The following is a 25,370-nucleotide window of genomic DNA, read 5'->3' as shown; positions in this document are numbered from 1 at the left end:
AAAATTGATATGTATGGTGAAATAGTTGTAAATCATGAGTTCTAACATGAAAAAGTTAGCATGCGAGACTTTTTTTGTTTTTGGGTTAGAGAGGTTTTGTCTGTGGCAAAGTTGTAGCCAAAAGTGTGATGCGTAAAATATATTTTTTTGATTTTTTTACAATCAGTGGTTAAATAGATAATTTGGGTTGAAGAGGACGGCAAATTTAGCATTTCGCAACGCATGGAAAGAACTACATCGTACGATGCGACTGCTGAGTGGACTTTTAATTTACAATTCTAAGGATAAGAAAAAGATGAATATAAAGATCACCAGTACATTCATATTATTTATAAAACATCTTTCTGTATTACCAGCTTACATTTTTCACTTATAAGAATACATCATAAAAAGGGTGTTAAAAATAAGCGGGGAGATACTTTACCTAGTAATTCCTTGGGTCAAAATAAACAGAAAATCAAGGATAACATTTTTCCAAAATCGTTTCATTAACCAGATATCCACCATTTTTTATTTTTTACATACAAATATTTATCTTTACACTTTTCCAACCGATGTTTATGAAACTAGGTATGTATGTTAAGGTAGGAGGGAACCAATGTTATAAAAAAAGATTCATCTTGATTCACGCTAAAATTTAAAAATGTAACACTTAACTACAATATAATATACTTTACTACACCACAATATTAACGTATCACCATAAATCTTAAAAAAATAAAACGTTCACATTTTTAAAATCCAAAGTAAATCAATATAATCTTTCTTTTTTGAAAAATATAGTAAAAAAATAAGGCGATGTTAAAATAACGACAGGCGAGTTTTGATCTGGGTGTTTCAGGTTTGAATCTAGGAGGATTTAACATTAATTAACATTAATGTTTAATCCTCCTAGGTTTGAACTGATTGAGAGGAATACATGAAACCGAAGGGGGGAGGTAGCAACAAGTGCACTAGTACTTACTAGTGTCCAATTACAATTTGATGGATTTAACCAAAACCTTTTCTATTTCACTTATTTTCAGCTGTTAAATTTCAAACGATACGTTTAGCGACATCATTAACGTTTTTATCATAATCATCGTTTGAGTTTGGGTTTGCGGTAATGTATTTTTATGAATAAAACCTTTAATTTGATACCAAACTTGACCTCTGTTGCTATTAATTGACTGCATGCACTATTAATTAACAGCTGTGTCTAAGGATTATGTCGGCCTTAGTCACAAACAGGACAACAAGATCGCTCCACTCATCCCACACTCATCTCCATTCAAACTTGGCTTAAAATGCATACATTTGTATGGTCGCCATTTCAAAGCAACATGGCTACATTATCGATCATAGATATAATAACCATTATGAATTAGCATTATTCGGTGTAGAGTTTGAGACCATTGTCTTTAAATTTCAAGACAAAAAAATTTTCGTTAATAAATAGTTTAGTTTGTCCGCATTTTTCCGTCTACAGCCTAAACGGTACATTTTCGAAAGTTTGAAAATGCCAAAATCGGATTCCTCACATACTAAAACATACATTTTGACATACGGATCAATGAGGTTTGGGAATGAATTCCTTAATAAAAACAGTATTTTGTAAAAATAGTCACGCTCAACATACTAACTTTTATCGACCTTATGGCTTTATTATCGATCATAGTTGTAATAACTATTATTAATCAGCATTGTTTGACGGAGGGTTTGAGACCATTGTCTACAAATTTCAACACAAAAAAAGTTTTGTTAGTAAATAGTTTAGTTTGTCCGTATTTTTCCGCCTACAGCCTAAACGGTACATTTTCGAAAGTTTGAAAATGCCAAAATCAGATTCCTCACATACTAAAACATACATTTTGACATACGGATCAATGGGGTTTGGGAATCAATTCCTCAATAAAAACAGTATATTGGAAAAATGGTCGCGCTCAACATACTTATTTTTATTGACCTTATGGCTACATTATTGATCATAGTTGTAATAACCATTATGAATCAGCATAATATGGTGTAGGGTTTGAGACTATTATATTTAAATTTCAACACAAAAAGATTTGTTTAAATAAATTGTTTAGTTTGTCCACATTTCTCTGTCTACAGCCTAAACGGTGCATTATCGGAAGTTTGAAAATGTCAAAATCGGATTCCTCACATACTAATATATACATTTTTACATGAATATCAATAGGGTTATAACAATCAGTTCCTTAATAAAAAATCTGTATTCTCGGATAATAGTCGCGCTAAACATACTAATTTTTATCGACCTTTTGGCTACATTATCGATCATTGTTGTTATAACCTTTATTAATCAGCATTAATATGGTACAGGGTTTGAAAATATTATATTTGAATTTTAACAACATTTATTTTGACAAACAAATATATTTTGACAATCGGTTATTTAGGCTAGTAACAATACTTAATGTAGGCATTAGTTTACGTGATTCTATATTTAAATGTGTTTTTACCGGAAAGCTCGCACTTAGCCCTCACTGTGCATCTATTGAATTATTAAACCAAATAATTATAAATAATAAAGAGTTTTGTTAAGATAGTGTTTTTGCATACATAGGGTCTAAATCTAAAGCAAAGCACAATACTAGTGATTTTTGTATAAAAAATAAAGATAATAAAGCTAGTGAGCCATTGATGAATTTTATTCCCTTATAGTTATTGTTTGCTTTAAAGCAAAGATGAATACAACAAAGCTCAAGGCTGTAATAATGACATGATCCAATTATAGTCCGTAAGGTATCTTCATGGATAGGCTTCCATGGTCGTCACTTATATATATATATATACAGTCTTGGTCTTCGGGGTTCGACCGCATCTTTTGGTTATGTACACTATGTACAGAAACTACCGACGTTTCGGCCACATAACAGTCAGCCATCTTCAGGACGAGCGAGCACTATCACCATAGTCAACAGAACTCAACTCTCTCCGTAAGGTAGGCGATTAGCGTCCCTTTCACCAACGCACGTGCACTCGCCAGCAGGGCCCTACGGTGTCCGGAAAGATGGGGACAAGGAATCTTAGGGACATGGAAACTTGGGGACAAATCGGGTTGTGAGCCGAGAGGGAGGCAAACGGAGGCTGACTAAGCTATGAGATCGACTCGTTCTCTTTGTATCTCACCATAAATTTGTCACTTTGTTTAAATGCACTTTTGTAGAGCGTAGCGACAACAGAACATATTTAGAACATTGAAGTGTTTTTGTCGGGTTATTTTATTAGTCACGGAGTAAACTCAAATAATAATTGTAAATTATTATTCAAGCATACATTTATTTAATCAAAATGCACTTGAATACTGTATTTCCAAACAATAGCTTCAACTTCGTGTAGATTTCATAGCCTCCGATTTATGACCGTGAATATGGGCGAATTTCTCTCGTATGTATTAGAACAATAACACAATATACCTTTTTGTTAATTCAGGAACAACCCTTGACTAGCTATTTACTGAGAAAGATTAAAGAAACGCCTGTTGTCAAATTTAGTCGAAGGCATCTTGTACAAAGTATTCCACCTATTGTTTAATCCAAGCAAACCCATAAACATTCAGTATACTTGGAAAGGTAAAGGAAATGAGGGAATAGAATACAGCGATGTCCCGTTAATCTCCTTGCATGTTTCTCCTAGTCCTAATGGACTTCATTTGCAATCTCTTGGAGTTTCCTTTCAAACTGGCCAGTTATTGGGATGTCGGGTCACTCGGGTCAATTCACTTTTGTGTAGTTGCGAGTTTGTGATTGACCTACAATTTTCAACCAAAATATTGTTTTGGGTTTTACGTGTTAATCGCAAAAGAGGAACTCTAAGGTTCAGCCGTTGATAAAACTATTTTCCTGAATTCTTAAAAGTGGTGGTAATTTAGGCCTAATTTTTTCGTCACCAGTTAATACTTAATGACAGATTTTTATACAAAACTATCCAAAACACTGTTTTGTATGATATTGGACACATTTTCTTAAAATTCTTTACTGCAAACGTCACACCAATTACCAATAATGTTACGAGACAACATTTCGTCTGAAAACAAATGCTGATCTGTTTAGAAATGTGTTCTTCTTACAAACTTTTACTTGTATCTTTAAGTTATAAGCTATTTACAATAAGTGACGTGTTTTGGAATCACATCCAGTACAATTAATTTAGTGAAAAATTTTACACATTCGATATCGGTACAGGTTTTTGAAAAAAAAATTCTTGGTTCAAAGTACCAGTACAAGCGGTACATAACTAAACAAATAAACAAAATACAAAAGTAACCAAATACACCTATAATCCGACGCAATGTGCAAACAAAATACTTACATGTCATAAAGAATCATATCGAATTTCAGCCTCCTAGGTAAATGGGAAGTGGGAGAATTATTGATGATGAGTGAGTGAGAGTGAGTGTGTCAGTGAGGGCTTTGCCTTTTATAAGTATACATAGCACATTCAACCAGCTGTTAGTTAATACAAATTATATTGGAATAAAACAAATCGATGATTACAAAGAATACTTTAAAAAATAATTTGAACATCCTACTACTGTATTTTACTATGCATATTTAATTAATCTGCCATCCTCGTACCGAAGAATTAAATGTATCAATGGTCAGCATTACACATAGTATAAATAAGTCAACCATAAGTATGTATTTGAATTTTCTTCCAAATGCTGAATTTGTGTCACAAATGCTGAATGTTACAGCTGTTATGTTAAGCAAATTATATTGTACTAAAAGCTAGCTAGAAGCATTGACTATTGGAGAAGGTTAGCATCGGCTGCTAGACTTTTTAAAAACTAAAACTTAATTTATAAAAAAACTGGGACACTAATTTTAAATTATGGCTTTGAAATTCCCTAGTTCTCAAAATTGTCTTTCTTTCAACACAAAACTAATTAAAAATCCATCGACTGGTTGATTCAGAATCGTGAAAAACCCCCATTTACGTTTTAATAATATATATGATAGTTTGGACAGGTTTCAACCCTTCCGAGGCGTAATACATTTACGCAGTTTATATGTAGACTACATTATAACTCATAAAATAGTTCTACAATTAAATGGAGCTCCTTTTACAAACGTATATAATAACCAGAAATTTTCAGATCACCCTTGCGTGTATTTTATGCCACAAATTTTGACAAAAGGCTTTTCATTACATAAACTATACCTATTTACAGTGTTGACCAAACAGTTGGCAAGAAGCATTAATAGATAAGCTATGTACCAAATATGATAATTTTAGCTCTATTCTAATTATGACAAAACACGAAGTAACTAAAAGCGAGTTTTGTTGGTGTAGTAAGCGTTGCAGGAGGTCTACTTTACACTGAATCGACGTTCACTTTTAATTGCTTTTGATCTTCCGGCACTGTTGACTCAGCGAAACTGAACTTGTATTTTACCGTATTTCGTTATATTACCTGAATTATCTGAATTACCTCCCTCGACGTCCATGACCAGCTCTTGCTGGATAGACAGAGTCAAACTATTTACAATTTATATATATATACATATTTACAAATTTACATTTTGCAGTTTAGGCGGCAGGTTAGACGCATATTTAAAAAATTCGTCCAGGGAGTACATGGGCCTTGCCAGTAGCCACTCTCTCAGCTGATTTTTAAAATCCTGGGCTCGAAGGTTTTTCAAGTATTGGGGCAATCGGTTGAACATCCTAACAGCCAACATATGGAAACTGTTCTTTTTTTTATTCAGTCTGCAGTAAGGGATATCAAGGTTGGATTTTGACCTTGTATTGTGGACATGTAGGTCTTCTCTCAATGCATAACTGGCAATGTTGGTCTTTAAGTCATTTAGGGTGATAAGGATGTACTGATTATATACTGTTTGGATGTTAAGGTTTCTGAAAAGGGGTCTACAATGTTCGTCGTAGTCAGCAAATGAAATGACTCTAACCGCCTTCTTTTGTATCAGAAGTACATCCTTACAACCAGCTGCATGGCCCCAAACTTCCAACCCATAGCTGAGATGGCTGTGGAACGAAGCAAAGTAAACAGTCAACAAATACTGCTTTGTCAGCATGGGTTTGAGCCTCCTGAGGAGATGTAATGTCCTCGCAAGCCTAGTGCAAACTTTTGTCGTATGATTTTCCCAGGTGAGTTTGGGGTCGATAGTGAAGCCCAATAATTTAACCTCAGGCAGGTTGCCAGGGATAAGATTTCGAGACAGACTACAGGTCATGTGTTGGGTTTTACCTTCATTTAGGCAGAGCTTGTTTACTTTGAACCAGTTCTTAGTAATCTCAAAAGACTGTTCAGTTTTGACCCTGGCCTCCTCAGGAGTACTTCCTTCTGCAAAGATGGTCGTATCGTCTGCAAAAAGCAAGACGTTACCAAGCTGCCCGAGGTCGTTCACCATCACCAAAAAAAGCACAGGGCCCAACACAGATCCCTGGGGCACGCCATGTTTAACTGGCAGTGGTTGTGAGTTTGCCCCTCTTACAGCCATTATCTGTGTTCGATTTGAGAGATAGGATTCAAAGGCATGCAGTGCTGGCCCCCTAACACCATACAAATACAACTTGTCTAGCAGTTTATTGTGGGGAACGCAATCAAAAGCTTTACTTAAATCGGCTAGAGTCAGTGCAACTGTATTTCCCTCTTCAAAGGCATCGACTATTTTAGTGACAAGCTTAAGAACTGCAGTAGTGGTGGTTCTACCACTCCTAAAACCATATTGAGAGTCGCTAAACAGACAGTTTGATTCAAAGTGCTTAACAAGTTGATTCTTTAATATGGTTTCATAAACTTTTGCGAACATAGGCACTATAGAGATAGGCCGGTAACTTCCCATATCTTCAGGGTTACCCTTCTTAAAGATAGGTACGGTTTTAGAGACTTTCAATGCATCGGGAAAAACCCCATGGGTCATGCAGACATTGAGCACTTTTGCGAGGGGTTCAGCGATAATATCGGCAACATGTTTCAGAACAATAATGTTTATACCATAGATGTCTTGACTAGTCGAGTTCTTAAACTGTCTAATTATTTTGATGATAGTTTGAGGCGTTACATAGAACCAGTCATTTAGGGGGTTCACAATAGGCTTGTTCGGTACTTCCGTTCCAGTGTTTACATTACTAACAATTACTGAGTCTATTAAAACTGCTGTTGCATTATATCAAATTCCCAATGTGTCAATTGCTTTAACATGGACCACGTTTTTAGCTCGGACTGTATTATTTGACTTACTGGTACTTTTGATCTACAGACACTGCAAACATTGTAGTTTTTGACCTAGCGGCACAGGTATAAATTATTTGATCTTCCGGCACTGTTGACTTCCAGCAACATTCCCGGAGTGGAAACTAAAGCATCTTTAATACAGTTAATTGACTGAGAGCATTGTTCTGTACATGTCCATTGAACACTTTCTGTCTCAGTTTGTTTAATGGTGCTCAGATCTCAGAGAAGTTTGGGATAAACTTTGAGTAAAAGTTTCCCATTTCTATAAACGATTCCAACTGTTTGATGTTTTGGGGTTCAGGCATATCTACTATGGGCTTTATCTTGTCTTGATTTGTTGAAATTCCATCTTTGGAAATACACAGACCCAAATAGTTGACTTTTTCCTTCTTGAAGTGACACTTAGCTCTGTTTAAACAAAAACCATTGTCCTCAATGCGTTTCAAAACCTCTTTTAACGTGTTTAGATGTTCAGTGTCATTTCTTCCTGTTATAATGACATCATCCAGTAGGAAAGCGACTCCATCTAATCCAGAAAGCATAGAATGCATCTTTTTTTTAAATTGGTGTAGCAGGAGCTACGCCAAAACACAGTCGATTGTATCGCATAAGACCAAAAATAGTCTTAATAACAAGGAGTTTTTTAGATTCTGTGTCCATGGGAATAGAAAGGTAAGCATCAGAGAGGTCAAGGGTAGTAAATGTCTGTCCAGAACCTATCTTGGTCAATAAATCATCTTGAGTTGGTAATGGAAACTGCTGCACCTTTAATGCTTTATTATGAAAAATATGCGCATATTCTAATAGCTCCATTCGGTTTTCTAACGATCACGCATGGTGCAGCCTAATCTGAATGGTCTATTTCTTTAAGGATACCATTTCTTTTTAACCGATCAAGTTCTTCTTTAACCTTGTCCCTTAAAGCTAAAGGAACAGGCCTTGCCTTTTTAAACACTGGTGTAGTGCTTTCTTTTAAGTACAAATGAGCTGTTGTCTTTGAATATTTATTTTCATTGGGTTGAAAAACGTCAGAAAACTCATCTACAAGTTTGGCAAGTTGTTGATCCGTATTTTCTACTTTAAAGGTTTGTTTATACGGTTCTGAACATATCCTTTGCAAATTGGAAAGTGATATTTTGTGGAGAAATAAAGGTAAAATCCAATCTCTTCCCGAAATATTCTGTTTGACACCCGAAGCGACAAAAGCTCTGAGTTTGGTTTTAACGTTTGCGAAAGCAACTTCTACATCCACTTCACCAAGAAGTTTAACATAATGACCCGTAAATTAAGTAAAATTCTGCTTACTTAACAAAAGGTCGGGTTATCCTATCTGTTTCCAAGTATTATCTGAGATGATTGAAGCGCAATGATGTATATTCACTTATACAATTAAAAAGTACAACTTAGTCAAACAAAACTTGACTTTAATCATGTAAAATCTAACTGGCAACAGAAAGTAAACAATCTTGTTATTTGTAACATATGGTAATAAATGTAGTGAATTTGATACAGACCAAAAGCACAAACATTTTACATTTTCCTTGCTAGAACGGTACACTATGTCGTAAGAGAAAGGTGCTAGTTCCAATCGCCACTTTAAAATCTTGTTGTTCTTAACCTTTCCAGGGTGTTCCTGATTGAACATATAGGACACAGATTTTTGGTCTGTAATTAATTTAAACCGTCTTCCTATCAGGAAATGCCTCCATTTCTATATTGAATCGAATATTGCGAGGGCCTCTTTTCCCACAGCAGGTAGATGTTGTTCACTCTTAGTAAGGGTTCTTGAAAAAAAAAAACATTTTGGCCTTCCAGCTTGTGAAAGGGTAGCGGCTATAGCTGATTCAGATGCATCTGTTTCCACAGTAAATAAAATATTCTCTTCAACTGCAGACATACTTGAGTTCGCTATTTCTTCTTTTAATGTCTTAAAAGCCAATATTTCTTTACTGCCTACTGGGAAAGATTTGACTGTAGTAAGACAATGAACCTTCTCAGAGAAATTAAGAATCTACTTTGCGTAATAGGACAACATGCCAAGAGCTCTTTTAAGGCTTGCATTATCAGTTGGAACGGGGAAATTCAAGAGTGATTGCAAGCGGTCAGGATCAGGACGCATGAACATGTTTTCTACAATACACCCCAGAACTGGAATGCTGGTCAACGAAAACTTAGATTTTTCTTTGTTCAGGGTAAGATTATACTTTTTAGTTGCTTCCATGAATCTCTGTAGGTTTCGATCGTGTTCTGCTTGGCTACGACCACAAATAGTTACATCGTCCAGATAAGCAAACGTGTCTAGTAGATTTTCAGTTTCTATAATCTAGTCAATAGTTCTTTGAAAACACGCCACACCATTCATACATACATTAAGTTTTCAAAGACTCTATATTTCTTCAGCTGTTTTGTTTATGTATGTTTGAAAACACGCCGAAAGGAATTCGAGTGTATTGGTAAAGTCTCCCATTAGCTTCAAATGCAGTGAATGGTTTATCTTCATTCCGAATAGGTATTTGGTGATATGCCTCCTTCAGATCGATTGTACTGAACACTTTATATTGAGCAAGCTTAGAGACAAATGATTCAATGTGAGGTAGAGGGTAGGCATCAAGCTGTGTGAATTTCCTGATGGTTTGAGAGAAGTCAATACACAGACGTCTCTTGTGCCCATTGTTGACCACAATCACTTGGGCTCTCCAAGGTGACTTACTCGGTTCAATTATTCCTACTGATATAAGCCTACTTATTTCACTTTTTATGAACTTGCTATCATCTTCAGAAGAGTAGCGGCGGGAGTTGATGGCTACATGCTTGATGTCATTAGTAAAAATTATCAAACAGTGGTGGTGGTGATACTTTAGCCCTAAGTAGATTGCAAACATTGAAGGGTGGGCGTTTGCCATCCAAATTCAGCTCCACAGCAGAATGTTGCCGAAGGATGACATGTCCAATTTCAACATTGGCACATAAATCAGTTAAGACGAGCAGCTTTGTCTGTGGGTATTCGTGGCCATCGCACACCATGTCAACAATACAGTGGCCAAGAGTTGATGAAACATGGCTTGTTGATGCCATCGATATTTCATGCTTTGTTGGGTATTTAGAAATATTGAAACTTTTCACAGTAGCTTCGGATATAAAACTGTCGGAACTCCCAGTATAAATGAGTGCATCTACTGGTTTGTCATTTAACATCAGTGACACTGTAGCTTTTAAAAGACATTTTTGTGAAGCAGCAACGAGAGAGGAAGACATTGAGTTTATTTTTTTCTTTTCACTTTGAGTTGTTTTAATAATAATAATAATGAATAATATTATTAAAAGGTTAAAATAATATTAATAATAATAATTATAAATGTTTTTATTAGTGATGTGTCAAAACCGAATCTCAAAATCTCAAAACCATTAAAACTTTAGGAAAGTTTTGGTTTCGAGATTCGATCGGCCAGTTTCGAGATTCAAAAGTTTCGAAATTGAAAATGTTGACACTTTCATTTTTGAAACTGCTGACATTTTTGTGTCATTCGTTAGTATTGTTTTGTTTATAACACTGTTTATACACAAGCTGGTAGCAATGGAGCAAACAGATCACCATTAACACTAATGAAACAAGTACTGTAAATTGTAATCTGAACTGCAAAAGGCATCTCAAATACAGGAACAACAGTTAATTCAGTTTCATATTAAATAAACACAAAGAAATATTGACCTCTAAATGTTCTAACTAATCTAATATTTATTTATGTATATGTTAGTGTCAGGAGTTTTATTTATTTTAATTTTAGTTGTTTGTAAAAAATGATTTTGTTTTGGGTTCGAAGGTTATCAGTCACATAATAATTAATGTTATTATATCTGGATAAGGAGTCAATCTCTTTCAGTTTTGATCGCAAAATGAAAATATTATCATTACCTGTATATTTAGCAACCTAGACCAGGTAACTAAATAAGTTTCGCGTTTAGGTTTTGAGATTCGAGAATCGGGATTCGATTTTTTTAAGTTTCGGTTTCGGTTTCGAGATTCAAAATTTCTGGTTTTGACCATCACTAGTTTTTATAATAATGTTTTTATATAATAAATTTATAAGTGGAGGTTTTACCCTTAAATGTCCTACCGGGATTTTGGTTGCAAAAATTGCAAACTATTGCCCAATGGCCCTTCTTGTCACAAATATTACGAACTGAGTCTTTGGCAGGACATTTGACTCGAGAGTGTCGTGACCGTCCACACAAGAAACATTTTTCTCTTCTTAACGAGGATAATTGGTGTGAATACGGATCAGAAGCTGCCTGAGAAACATTGGCATTAGTAACATCAACATTTTTAGGAGTTGGCTGAGATATACCTATAGTTACAAGGGCTTGAAATATATGAAACTGCTGTCTTTTCAGCTGATTCCAAGGTAATGGCTTGATTATAAGCTTCTTCAAGAGTCAAAGTTAGATTTTCAAGAAGTCTTTGTCGAATGGACTGTGATATTAATCCTCAAATGAAAGCGTCTCTTATGTACTCATTACGATTTTCATTAGTAGTGACAGATTTAAAGTTGCATGCTTTACTAAGTTCTTTGAGTTTTCGAAGATACTGATCAATATTTTCTCCAGATTCCTGTCTTCTAGTGGCCAGTTGATGACGAGAATATACCTCATTAGTAGGCTTTATAAAAAGTTTGTCAAGAATAGATATAGCTTCGGTATAAGAATCTACCTCTGAGATTATTTCATGTATCTTGTAGTCCACAAAATTAGTTAGAAGTTTTAGTTGATCATCTTCTGCAGCACATATTTCTTCCATGAAATTCTCGAAAGTGGTTTTCCAATGTTTCCACTAACGATCAGAATGGGGGTCATTAGGGTCCAAAGATAGGCGCTCAGGCTTGAAGTATTTATCCATTTAGATTTCTTGGAATAAACTTGAATAGAAAAGATAGAATAGAACTTGTAATACTATAATTAAAAGTTTAAGTTGAATAAATTGTTATGAAAAGATATGTTTAGAAACCAAATTTATATGGTTTTATTCAACTTAAAAATCTGCTACATTTTAAACTAGAGAATTAACACAAAACTGTAAACATTACATACATAAACAAAACAGTCTTACAGTAGACTCCCTCTAGTTCGGCTTTGGTTGGATGCCGGATGGTCCGGCGCGGTCTAAGGCGGACAAGTCACATCGTCACGGGCGAATGACCTTCGACAGGATTCAACTTGAATGTTTAGTTTCCGGCCATAGAAGTAAACAATTCATGTCAGTTTAGTTGACGGGTTCTTCTATGGGTGAATTGTTGCATATTACCTATGTAAAACTATGTTACATAACCTCAAAAATACCAAGAACATTTTATAAATAGTTTTTCTTCAGTCTAATATGTTGAAATGCAGTTTATAATTAGATATTTCGGACCATTTTTTTATGCGGTGGGTTCCCCCATTATTGTTTTTGAAACACCACTGTTTATTTGACAAAAATAAATTAAAGCAAAACAAAGAAATAGCCATCGTTAGCTTCAAGGTCAAGACAAGCTATCTGCTTGCACTGACAATCACCTGCTCTTTACATAACTGATGTCTGCTGTGCGCATGCTACCTCACATCAGTTTGTGATTGGGTGATTAGTAACCATGGCAACTTGTTGAATGTGTGGATGAAGAGAAACCAAAGAAAGAATAGAAGAACAAAGAAGAAAGAATAAGCGGTGTTTTACGTCATCCATTGTTATCTTTATCCTATTTCACGACTGTCGTTATTATCTTTAAGACTAAGTACTATGATTTTATGCTGTTTTATGAGTTATCTAATGTTTTTATTGACATTCTTATGTTCTGAAACAACATGTAGTAGTAGCCTATGCTGACTACGGTAGCAGTAGCAGTACTAGACTTTCTATTGCTCTGTTCTTTACGTGATTTATTGCTGTACGTACAGTGTTGTGTAATTTTTGTTTTGCTTGAGTAAGCGTGATTTTAAATGTTACAGTTTTTATTACTGAACCAAGGTTAATGACTTGCCATATCACGATTGCGCAATACTATTTATTTGTATTTTGATTACCGGTATGTAAAATGCACTACATCCGGTTAGTCCGGCCGTTTCGTAGTCCGGTCCCGAGGTGGCCGAACTAGAGGGAGTCTACTGTAAATTAAACAGCTGATGAAATATTTGACAGTACAAGAGAAATCACATAACATAACATTGTAGAATTCTTAGGCAAACAAATTAGATACAGGCTAAAAGAATTATTGATATTTTGCCTTTCAATTAGTTTGGGTTTTATTAGTGATGGTTGGATCCGGATATCGGACTACCGGATCCGCCGGATCTGAGCTAGAACCGACGCCCGATCGGATCCACAAAAAATCGTATCTTGGGCTGGATCTGGTTTTAATGGATCTGATTTGTTTATACTATTAACACAAAACGGGCGAGTAATCGAGATTTCGAGTTCGAGTAGAGTAGGCCTTGAAACTCGAGCTTATCTTTGAACTCCGCCAGTTTGGTTAAAAATTGTAAAAAATCAATATTTGTTAAAATGTAACTTATGTTTACATAAAATTATGGATAATTTGTATTACTGTAGAATCTACAGTAATACAAATTATCCATAATTTTATGTAAACATAAGTTACATTTTAACAAATATTGAATTTTACAATTATGATTTTTTTACAAATATTACAAATATAGAAAAAAGCAAGAGGTAGTTGTCCTAACCTATTTTTATAGCTGTCACAACAGAATAGGTCAACTCAAAGCAGTCGCCGGACTGACTGGTAGTGTTATACACTACTGACTTGACACAGAATAGAATGACATGATCGGTAGTGATTTTGTTTTAAAGTAGGCCTACTGTTTCACAATAGAAAATTCCACTACTGAACTGTTACATAAGCAATAAATTTATGTTTATAAAAGTCAGAATAGAAACACTATAAAGGCAAAACAATAGAAGAGATGGAGGGGTTGTGCAATGACCTCGAAATGAGCGGAATAGCAACATTGAGTAGGGGGTTGGGGGGGGGGGAAGGGAAGGGTGAGACCTTTGAGCTATATCTAGACTAGACCACTTCCCATATGGCTGGGTAAGGGGATTACAATAGCAGGTTTTTTCCTTGCCTGGTTTGACTTTTGTCTTTTTGTGTAGGAGATTTGAATAATAAAAAATATAATTTGAATTGACCACAATTATTTAGCATTGATAATACAATTTGCAAGGGACCAGGAGGGAATAGCCCAAATCACTAAAATTAATAGAATAACACACAAAGTAAACGAGAAATGAAATACAGAACACGATGATTTAACACTGTCACTCAGTTTTTTGTTGTCTAGAAGGGTCGGTGAACTAATCAATAAATAGCCAAAACCAGTTTCCTCCCCCTCCGACCTAAGCCAGGAGGCCCAACACTTTGTCCTCGAAACACCCTAGCCTCTGAAACAATAAACCCTTACACCGCATTGCTGTTTTGACAACAGGTTTATGAATGCGTTCACTATTTTTCATTTTCCAGAATTAAAAATCAATTATTATTATTTGCAAGTTACAAATAGGAAACTACATGACATTATGGTATTCAATGACCCATGTATTATCAACAATTAATAATTCATTACTTATTTTGATAATAAAAAGCATTCATTATATATATATAATCATCAAAGTAACTGTGATAAATAACCTATTTTATTTATACAAAATAAAATAGGTACAAAATTGTGTGGCCAGTCAAACTTTATACCTAAACAAACATTTTATTCCATAAAATACAGATGGTAAATAGGGGTTGGTTTAAAGGAAATAAAATACAAAACAGATTAATTAATTATTTTGATAAACGATAGAAAGGTTATGGGATTGATTGAACTAAAATAACCGCAGTGAAACTTATAAGTAGAAAAGTCGTCAACCACAATCTGTTTAATCAGTACATCGTTAGAGAGAGAGGGGGGAGAGAGAGAGAGATAGCAGATAGGGGCGTTTGATAGGGAATCTGAAAAAGTAAACAAACAAGGAACAACGACGCGACAATACTCAGCCTTATTGTCTCGCCCACTACATTTGCACACGTGACCACTTTTTGTTTCTTCCTCATCTTTCATCCGTCCCAAAATGGAATTCCTGAAATAGTTTGTTGGTATAATCTCCCCTCCCACACGAAAACGCCTGCTGAAAGCCAATGCAATACCCGCAATACAGGAGCGCGTTGTAGTTGTGTTTACTTTTCGAATGCGTTCTTATTTAATTAATTCTTTACATGAAAATATTACTTCAATTATTTTTTCATTTGAGAAGTTTTGTTAAGTGTAAGCAGTGTGAGGCATGTTTTACTAAGTACTATAAACAAAGCCAAAACAAGTAACTATTTTATACAAATTAGTATTGCTTTTATTTTATGATTTATTTTATTTTAGGATAAGTTTAACTCTATCCTAACTGATATCACCATGTTTCCTAATCGTAAGCATTTTTAATAAGTTAGGCGTAGTAAATATACATTTTTTTAAGCTGATGTTTTTTAATAAAAGATTTGAAATATTCTTCCTATTATTATTATTTTTGTATCCAAACAGTCATCTAACAATGTTACAAAATCAGGTATTAATGTCGAACATGCATTTCCCATTATGTATGAGAAGGAAAATCCCGTCTTGATCTCGTCTCGAAATTTTATGATAAATAAAAAATTTTGTCTCGTCTCGAACTAAATATCCAATCTCGTCCATCTCTAGTATTTTTCAAAGTTGAACTATATACTAACTGATATCTCCATGTTTTTTATGCCGAAGAGTTATTTTTAATAAGTCAGGCCTTATTAATACTTGATTTTTTTTATACTGATGTTTTCTAATAATGTTTTTTGATAAAAGATTTTAAATATTTTTGTCTATTATTATTATTTTTGCATTTAACCAGTCCGTCATAAATCAGTAGGTATTTAAAAATGTTACAAAATCAGGTTAAAATGTGGAACGTGCATTTCCCGTTATGTATGAGAAATAAAATCCCGTCTCGATCTCATCTCAAAATTTTTTGAGAAATAAAAAATCCCGTCCCTTCTCGTCTAGAACTAAAAATCCAATCTCGTCCATCCCTACTTGAAAGACTAATACCTGACTTAACAGTACAGTATTAAATTATCTAGTATTAGCTAGCTCAAAATATTTTTATAATGTATATTCTACAAAACACAATTTTGCACCCCTAATACCTTCAGATGCAGTGAGAGCAATTTGCCACCAGGAGAGTGCGAGGCAGTGAGGGACCAGTGCGGTGTAACACCCTCGCCAGTTATCTCTGGCGGCCATCTTGACAAGAACTGCGGGGATCACCAGGTAAAACAGAGCTCGGAAGTTAAGGCAAAACTCAACTCCATTACCTTACAAAAAATACAAATACTATTATAGGTTAAACAGATAAAGTGAAAGAAATTTGTTTAAGTAGATAGACACTAAATAATGAGTTTTTAATTAAATAAGATTACATGTTATTACTGTATTTGTGTTATTTCAAATAATGTGTCCTTGTTCTCATAAAGTGTAGGGATAAATAGCAACAAAAACCATTAAATTAGATGAGCCTTCAATATCAGAGTTATTTGCCGAATTGAATTCTTTAGTCAGTGGATTTTTATGTTTGGGTGAATATGGTAGCTTTCGGTAGAGTAATATCCATTACTGTACTACTTTAAACTTAATCAAAAGGTTGTTAATGTTTAACTATTTGTCGGTACAGTACAGCAGAAATAATAATTAGCCACAACTGCAGCCAACACTATAATTTTCTTAAGCTCAAAAATTCAAGTTTATTATATCAGATTGTCAACTATCTATTTGTCAATAGTTGGAATATGATTGGGTTGCACATCGGTAAGTGAAATTTCTCCAACTCACCAACCACATAAGAAGCAAAAGTAGGAACATGCACATCTAAGAACCTCCAGCCCTGGCTGACAACAGCATCCGTCTCATAAGGGTACTTGGCCAAGACATGCACAGCGAACGAGAACAGACCCAGCCAGTCCGGGGACCTTCGACCTGTCAACTACACACCAGATAAAAACATGCAACAACACAAGTGAAGAAATGATTGTTCACAGGACACTGTCTTCTAATTTGCCTCCCTATTTGAAAAGGAAACTTGTCCCTCGAACATCAGTTAGGAAACGCTGTACTAGGCAGGACGGCTTGCTTGAAATGCCGAGAGTGCGGCGTGAGACAGGTAAAAAGGGGTTCTCATACTTTGGACCCCAGGAATACAATACTCTCCCAAGAAATATGAAAAGTCTGTCATGTAATTCTTTTAAGACCAGATTAAAACTAGTTTAGTTTCACCTACTTTTTGTACCGTTTGTAATTATTGTATAAAATGTATTGTTTGTGACTTGAGTTGTCTTGAAAACCAGTTTTGACTGAAGACCGCTTTAAATAAAGGCATTTTATTATTATTATTACGAGGTTTTAGCCCGTCCTACGTACGGGAATAGTCAGTTAAAACTGTGTATAATTCAGAACAGCTACCTTACACGTATAAAGACAAATTTTATAGCAGCCTACAGTAGAAAGAGTAATTATCAATTGAGAAAGTGTATAGGCCTAATCAACGATATCACCTTACAATTCCATCGCATACCTGCCTCTTCCATAATCAATATCAACACAATACAATTACTCATACTATACACAATTTCCAGTAGGTCTGAATAGAAACTCCCTAAAATAAAACAAAAACTTCCAATAAAATTCACAGTACACAAAATTATAACGCTGGTGTCCTGACATCATTAAACGAATCGTCCACACATATCCTTTATATCAATTTCACTGTATCAATTGCTAAATAAATAAGTGTAAACAAAGAAAAGTAAAAACAACAACATATAGTTTGTTTTGGTAAACAGCTGAGTCAAAAATAAAATAATATTCATTTGAACAAAAGAACTGGTCAATTAATTTAAAACGTAAAACACGCTAGTAAAGCTAGTGACGTAATTAATTGTCTATGTTTATTATCCATTGACCATTCCGTTATCAGTTCTAATATTCTTAATAATTAAACCACCCTCATTGAATCAATGTACACCGTAATTCCCATATTCATTTATTTAAACTATAAAATATTCAGCGCCTCCAAACGTAACCACAACTAAACACACGCCATACGCCAAACAACTTTTTAGATTTCATAAAAGGATGGTTAGGCTAATTGCAGTATCCTAGGTCAATGATGACGTTGTGCTCAATCTATTTAATTCATATCTGTATATCTTTGGATAAAACCCGTCTGGGTTGTGGTGGTAATTTAAAATTGTATTCCTGAGGATTCTTTATCTCCTTCTTTATGACATCAATATTTCCGGGCCTAATCCAAACAAAGTTTAATCATTCAAAAGCATTGATTGTAAACAAACCTAGATCAATTAAAACGTGTAAAAAATCGATTTTCCTACCCTTTCCTAAAAAAGTTTAGCAGTATAATAATTTGCATATCCTTTTTTTAAGACTCGTGTACAGAGCCTCGACTTGTATACATCGATGGTGTTACTTTTCTCGGTGATCTACTAATCTTACTTATTTCCTAAAAATCAATGACAAATCAGAGTAAATAAAATAACCTCATAGTTCTACAGAGCATTTTTATATTTAACCAGCTGTTAGTTAAAAGAAAAATATGTTGCACTAAAACAAACCGAAGATTGCAAAGATTTATTTAAAAAATCCTTTGAACATCCTAGTATTTTACCTATGTATATTTAAATAATCTGTTATCCTCTTATCGAAGGATTTAACGTATCAATGATTAGCATTACACATAGTATAAATAAGTAAACCCTTAGTATGTCTTTAAATTTTATCCAAATGCTGAATTTGTGTTACAAACGCTGAATGTTTACAGCTGTTATGTTAAACAAACTATTACACCAAAAGCTTGTTTAGAATCTTAGCGTCGGCTGCTAGACTTTTCAAAAATTAAAACTTAATTTCTAAATAACTGGGACCCTAAACTAAAATTATGGCTTCGACATTCCCTAGTTCTCAAAATTATCTTTCTTTCAACAAAAAAATCATGAAAATCCGTCGAGTGGTTGATTCAGAATCGTGAAATAAAAAAACCCTGTTTCGTTTTAATATTATAGACGAGGTGTTAGCCAGTCCTACGTACGGGAATTCAGTAGTCAGTTAAAACCGTGTACAATTCAGATCAGCTAGTTTACACATATAAAGACAAAGTTTCTTGCAGTTTTAATGTGAAAAATCATCTTGTAAACATATGTTGTGTGACAAAATATGTTTTATTCCATCATAGGCCTATACGATAGGTATGCATTTCAAATCCAATAATTTTACAATAAAACAGCAATTCTGCAGTTTTTACGATGTGAAAAGCGTTAAGGTGAGATTGGCAGACGATTTGCACAGACGCACACTGATTATAAGTAGCCTACAGTAGAGAGAGTAACAGTCAATTGAGAAGTGTATAGTTGTGTAGACCTAGTCAACGATACCACCTTCCATAGCATACCTGCCTCTTCCATAGTTGTTATTATCCCCACAACACAACTACTATACACAATTTCCAGTAGGTCTGAATAGAAACGACCTAAAATAAAACGATACTATCCAATAAAATTCACAGTACACATAATTTAACTCTGGTGTCCTAAAATCAAAACTAATCGTCACACCTATCCTTTTTATAAATTTCACTGCATTAATTGCTAAATAAATAAGTGTAAACAAAGAAAAGTAAAAACAATAACAGTTTGTTTTGAAACAGCTGTTTGGTTCAAATAACATTCATTTGAACATTCATTTGGTCACATGTAGCAGGAATATAAAAAGTAAACACGCTATAGGTCGGCCGCTTAGAAAACGACCTCCTCCAGCATTGGTTTAGCATTAGCGCGCAGGTCGTTTTCTAAGCGGCCGAACTATAGTAAAGCTAATAACGTAATTGTCAATGTTTATTATCCATACCATTATCAGTTCTATCCTTGATAATTACCCACCCTCATTGAATAAATGTACATCATAATTTCCCATATTAGTTAATTTAAACTACAATATATTCATAGTTGAATAATAATTCATAGTTAGATAAAAGTTATATTTTCACGTTTGGGGGCGCTGATATAGGCACCCCCAAACGTAACCACAACTGAACACGATTTCATAAAAGGATGGTTTGTCTAATTATTGCAGTATCCTAGGTCAATGTTGACGTTGTGTTCAATCTATGTCATCATCTGTTTATCTTTGTATAAAACCCGGCTGAGGTTGTGGTGGTAATTTAAAATCGTGATTCCTGATTATTCTTGATCTTTTTTTTATGACATCAATATTTCCGGGCCTAATCCAAACAAAGTTAAAGCAGACAAACATGAATTGTAAACAAAAAGCTACAATGAAGAATTTAAAACATGTAAACATTGTTATTTTTCTATTCTTTCCTTGAAAAGTGGAGCAGTAAAATAATTTGCATTTATCCTTTTTTATTAAGACTCGTGTACAGAGCCTCGATTTGTACTGTGGTTTAATTAATTTTGGTCTATAGTATTTTAAACTGTGTTCTACTAATCTTACTTATTTCCTAAAATCAATGACAAAATAAGAGTAAATAAAATAACCTCATAGTTCTATAGTTAATATTTAACCAGTTGTTAGTTAAAACAAATTATATTTCTCTAAAACAAATCGAAGATTACAAAGATTGCTTTAAAAAATAATTTGAACATCGTAGTATTTTACTATGTATATTTAATTAATCTGTCATCCTCTTACAGAAGAATTGAACGTAATAATGATTATCATTACACATAGTATAAAGAAATCAACCCTAAGTATGTCTTTACATTTTTATCCAAATGCTAAATTTGTGACACAAAAGCTGAATGTTTACAGCTGTTATGTTAAGCAAATTATTTTATGCCAAAAGCTAGTTTAGAATCTTAGCGTCGGCTGCTAGACTTTTTAAAAATTAAAACTTAATTTCTAAAAAACTGGGACCCTAAACTAAAATTATGGCTTCGACATTCCCTAGTTCTCAAAATTATCTTTCTTTCAACACAAAAATCATGAAAATCTGTTGAGTGGTTGATTCAGAATCGTGAAATAAAACAACACTGTTTCGTTTTAATATTATAGATTATTAAGTAAGTAATATATATTATGTATTTCAGTGCAATTTGAGAATTTTTGGTGGTATGGACCCTATGCTTATTGAAAGTAGAAATTAAATATAAAAATGTACCCTAAAAAATCCGTATGTATTCAGGTTTTTTTACCCAAATCTTAAAAAGAAAACTCAAGATTGTTCCTTCTATTTAAATAAGCTTAAAAGGCATACAATTCAATTTGAAAAAATTATTCTATCCCTATTGGTTTTTCAGGAAAAAACACAGGATATACTCTCCCAGGTTACTTCATGAATAACAAGCTACACATTTTATAATTTTTTTTCAGAAAGTGTCAAGATTATTTCTGAAAGCGTTAATTGTATTTCAGAATTTTCATTTTTATTTCAGAAAGTATCATTTGCATTCCAGACTAGCAACTTTTATTTCAGAAAACATCAATTGAATTTCAGAAGAATAAATTAAATTTCAGAATAGAAATAGTCATATACAGGGTGAGTTTCTACTGAGCGTGTTAACTTCGCCAGTAGGTTCTACTCACTAAAAGGAACAAAAAAGTACCTTTAAAGCTATGTCTGATTTTGTACCGTTTGGCTGTAATAGGGAGGTTTGTGTTTTCTTTTTTTATTAGACTTTGCCCCACAATTTTTTCAATAAAAACAAAACCAATTACTTTAGAGAGTTATAGTTAAAATCATTGGAAAGAATATTAAATTTGCTATAAATCAAAGGTTTCATGCAACAATTATACCGTTACATAGTCCGCTTCATATCCAAAATAAAGTAAAAATTACATTACAGTAATTAATTACGTAAACTTTTACGACCCCACTTCAATACATAAACCTACATCTATGCAGTGTTCAAATGCATGAAAAACTTGGCCATTTAATAATCTTTCAAATGATATTCTATTCAATACTATTATTGATAGAAACCATGAGAAATTACTAATAAACTGCAATAAAACAGGGTCTACAGATTTAGCTTTAGCAGCGTTCTTACTAAAGAATTTACAGATGTCATTTTTTCTAAAATTGCTTATACAAATTCAATAACAATACAAGTAGTTGAAATTATTTTTCGGTAAATTTATTTTTAATTAATATAATTATTCATAAATTAATTGTTGCAATTGAATAGTTTAAAATTCCAGTTGTAATGAAAATAAATAAAACAATACATAAAATCCTCCCGCCACAGCAAATTTGCAGACTAAGGGAATTTCCATTTGACTGATTTTATTTACACTGAAATGTCTACTTAAAAATATAACATTTATTCCCGATTTAAATAGAATAAGTTTAACAAGTACTTAGGTTTGCTGCATCAGGGAGGGTAAAACTGTTTTTTTTTTTTTTTTTGTAAAATGTTAATAGTTAGTAAGAAATAAAAACATTTTCCAAATTTGATAAAAATATGTTCATAAACAAGCAAACTACAACAGTTTACTTATTCTCCATAAGAATAACATGGGAATTCTAAATTTACAATATTTTGGAATTTTTTCTGTAACCATTAGGCCCATAATAACGCTTCAATATACTAAATTATTTGTTTTTTAAGCTCTACCAAATGGTTTGGAATGAAATTGCTAAATTTTATGTTTTTTGGATCAAAAATGGGAAACACCTATTTTTACCCCATAAAACCCCCTGTAAACCCCCGTTCCCATGGTCCGATCATGCTGGATCGCGAACTCGTTCGAATAAACGTAGGTTTACACGTTTGTACCAAATTTCATCAAAATCGGATCATTTTTGCTCGAGTTATCGTGATAACGGACACACACACATATATATATATATATATATATATATATATATATATATATATATATATATATATATATATATAAATATATAAATAAAGATTAAACATCAATAAACTTAGTATCATATGTTATTTATTTATTTACATATTTTATTTTGATTTTTGTTTACTTTGAAAATGGCCTAAGAGCCAAAAATATAGTCAGTAAATATTTTAATACATAATTTTACTTGGGTACTAAGTTTATTTATGTTTAATCTTTTTTTATATATAGTAGCCCTATTATTCTATTTTTCATATATAAATATATGAATTTGAACGGATGGTGTTTTTGGCCTCTAGGGACCTCAAAACGAAAAAAATCGGTCCCGCGTCCAGGTCTTACCTTGAGTACTACGGTAATAGCTTATTCCCTATATGGGAAATTCGCTAATATTTCAATATTAATGGTCATTATTATCTATAATAAAACTAGTCTTGATTGATGTAATAAAACCCTAACAAAACCCCTATACACCCTAGTTTAATACCCCTAAAATAACAGTATTTAAAATCAAAATGTTTAGTAGGTACAGTAACTCCATTATTGTTATTAAAAGTTTAAAAAAAGAAAGATAAAAAAAATGTTATTACTTAAAAAATTTATAAAAGTTAGCATGTTTTATATCTATTGTTTTATTAACAGTCAATGTAAATTTGCTAGAAAAGATTCCCTTTTTTGTCAAACATCGATGAACACGAATAAAAGTAATTGCCTCAGGTAATCGTCTGTTAGGAAAACGTCTACTATAGTCACGACGGCTTTCCGCCGCATTGCCTGAACAGTTACAAAGTGTATATCAGCGTACTCTTGATTGGTAAAAGGTTCCATATTGTAGTCAATGTTGAAAAACTCTTAATTGACTTGGAAACACAAAATGAAAACAACAAATTACTCAACAATGTATATTCAAACAGCTGAGTTATCTAGCTATACATTGGATGACAAATCAATAACTGCTGACTTAAAGCAAGTACAAGGAAAACTAATTATACAGCATTTATGAATCAAACAAACTACTAGTGATGTGTCAAAACCGAATCTCAAATCTCAAAACCATCAAAACTTTGGGAAAGTTTCGGTTTCGAGATTCGATCGGCCAGTTTCGAGATTCAAAAGTTTCGAAATTGAAAATGTTGACACTTTCATTTTTGAAACTGCTGACATTTTTGTGTCATTCTAGTATTGTTTTGTTTATAACAATGTGTATACACAAGCTGGTAGCAATGGAGCAAACAGATCACCATTAACACTAATGAAACAAGTACTGTAAATTGAAATCTGAACTGCAAAAGGCATCTCAAATACAGGAAAAACAGTTAATTCAGTTTCATATTAAATAAACACAAAGAAATATTGACCTCTAAGTTCTAACTAATCTAATATTTATTTATGTATATGTTAGTGTCAGGAGTTTCATTTATTTTAATTTTAGTTGTTTGTAAAAAATGATTTTGTTTTGGGTTCGAAGGTTATCAGTCACATAATAATTTATGTTATTATATCTGGATAAGGAGTCAATCTCTTTCAGTTTTGATCGCAAAATGAAAATATTATCATTACCTGTATATTTAGCAACCTAGACCAGGTAACTAAAGAAGTTTCGCGTTTAGGTTTTGAGATTCGAGAATCGGGATTCGAATTTTAAGTTTCGGTTTCGGTTTCGAGATTTGAAATTTCTGGTTTTGACCATCACTACAAACTACATTTTTATAAATGCAACATAACTTGAGTTTATACATTTTACGCATTTAATTAATCATAATAAATTTTTAAAAGTTTAAATAATGTACAAATTTGATCAGATTGGTCAATGAAATAATATGGAGTATACAATAAATATTATTAACAATAAAAACTCTTCATAAACAAAATCTGTGGACCGTGTTTTATTGCAGTTTATTAGTAATTTCTCATTGGTTTCTATCAGTAATAGTACTAAATAAATAGCATATTATTTGAAAGATTATTAAATGGCCAAGTTTTTTATGCATTTGAATATTGCATAGATGTAGGTTTATGTATTAAAGTGGGGTCATAAAAGTTTACGTAATGAACTAATTTAATGTAATTTTTACTTTATTTTGGATATGAAGCGGACTATGTAATGGTATAATTGCTGCATGAAACCTTTGAATTATAGCAAATTTAATATTCTGTCCAATGATTTTAACTATAACTCTCTAAAGTAATTGGTTTTGCTTTTATTGCATAAATT

At 33.2% G+C, this 25,370-nt stretch overlaps 1 protein-coding gene across 1 annotated transcript in view; it reads right to left on the bottom strand.

Annotated features, from left to right (window-relative positions):
• LOC128982767 (wolframin) overlaps positions 1-25,370 on the bottom strand; it is a 166,899-nt gene that overhangs the window by 39,918 nt on the left and 101,611 nt on the right. The window contains exons 9-10 of the mRNA XM_054401727.1: positions 17,099-17,249; positions 16,417-16,584 (exon numbers count right to left, since the gene is read on the bottom strand). Of these exons, the coding sequence (XP_054257702.1) occupies positions 16,417-16,584; positions 17,099-17,249 (319 nt within the window). The remainder of the gene's footprint in view (positions 1-16,416; positions 16,585-17,098; positions 17,250-25,370) is intronic.

This window comes from Macrosteles quadrilineatus, unplaced genomic scaffold (assembly GCF_028750875.1).
Source record: "Macrosteles quadrilineatus isolate MER2022 unplaced genomic scaffold, UCM_ALF_1.0 Scaffold_1__1_contigs__length_201487025, whole genome shotgun sequence".
Classification (NCBI taxonomy): Eukaryota; Metazoa; Arthropoda; class Insecta; order Hemiptera; family Cicadellidae; genus Macrosteles; species Macrosteles quadrilineatus.
Note: the sequence above shows the minus strand (reverse complement) of the source record. Positions and strands in the feature narration are given on the sequence as shown.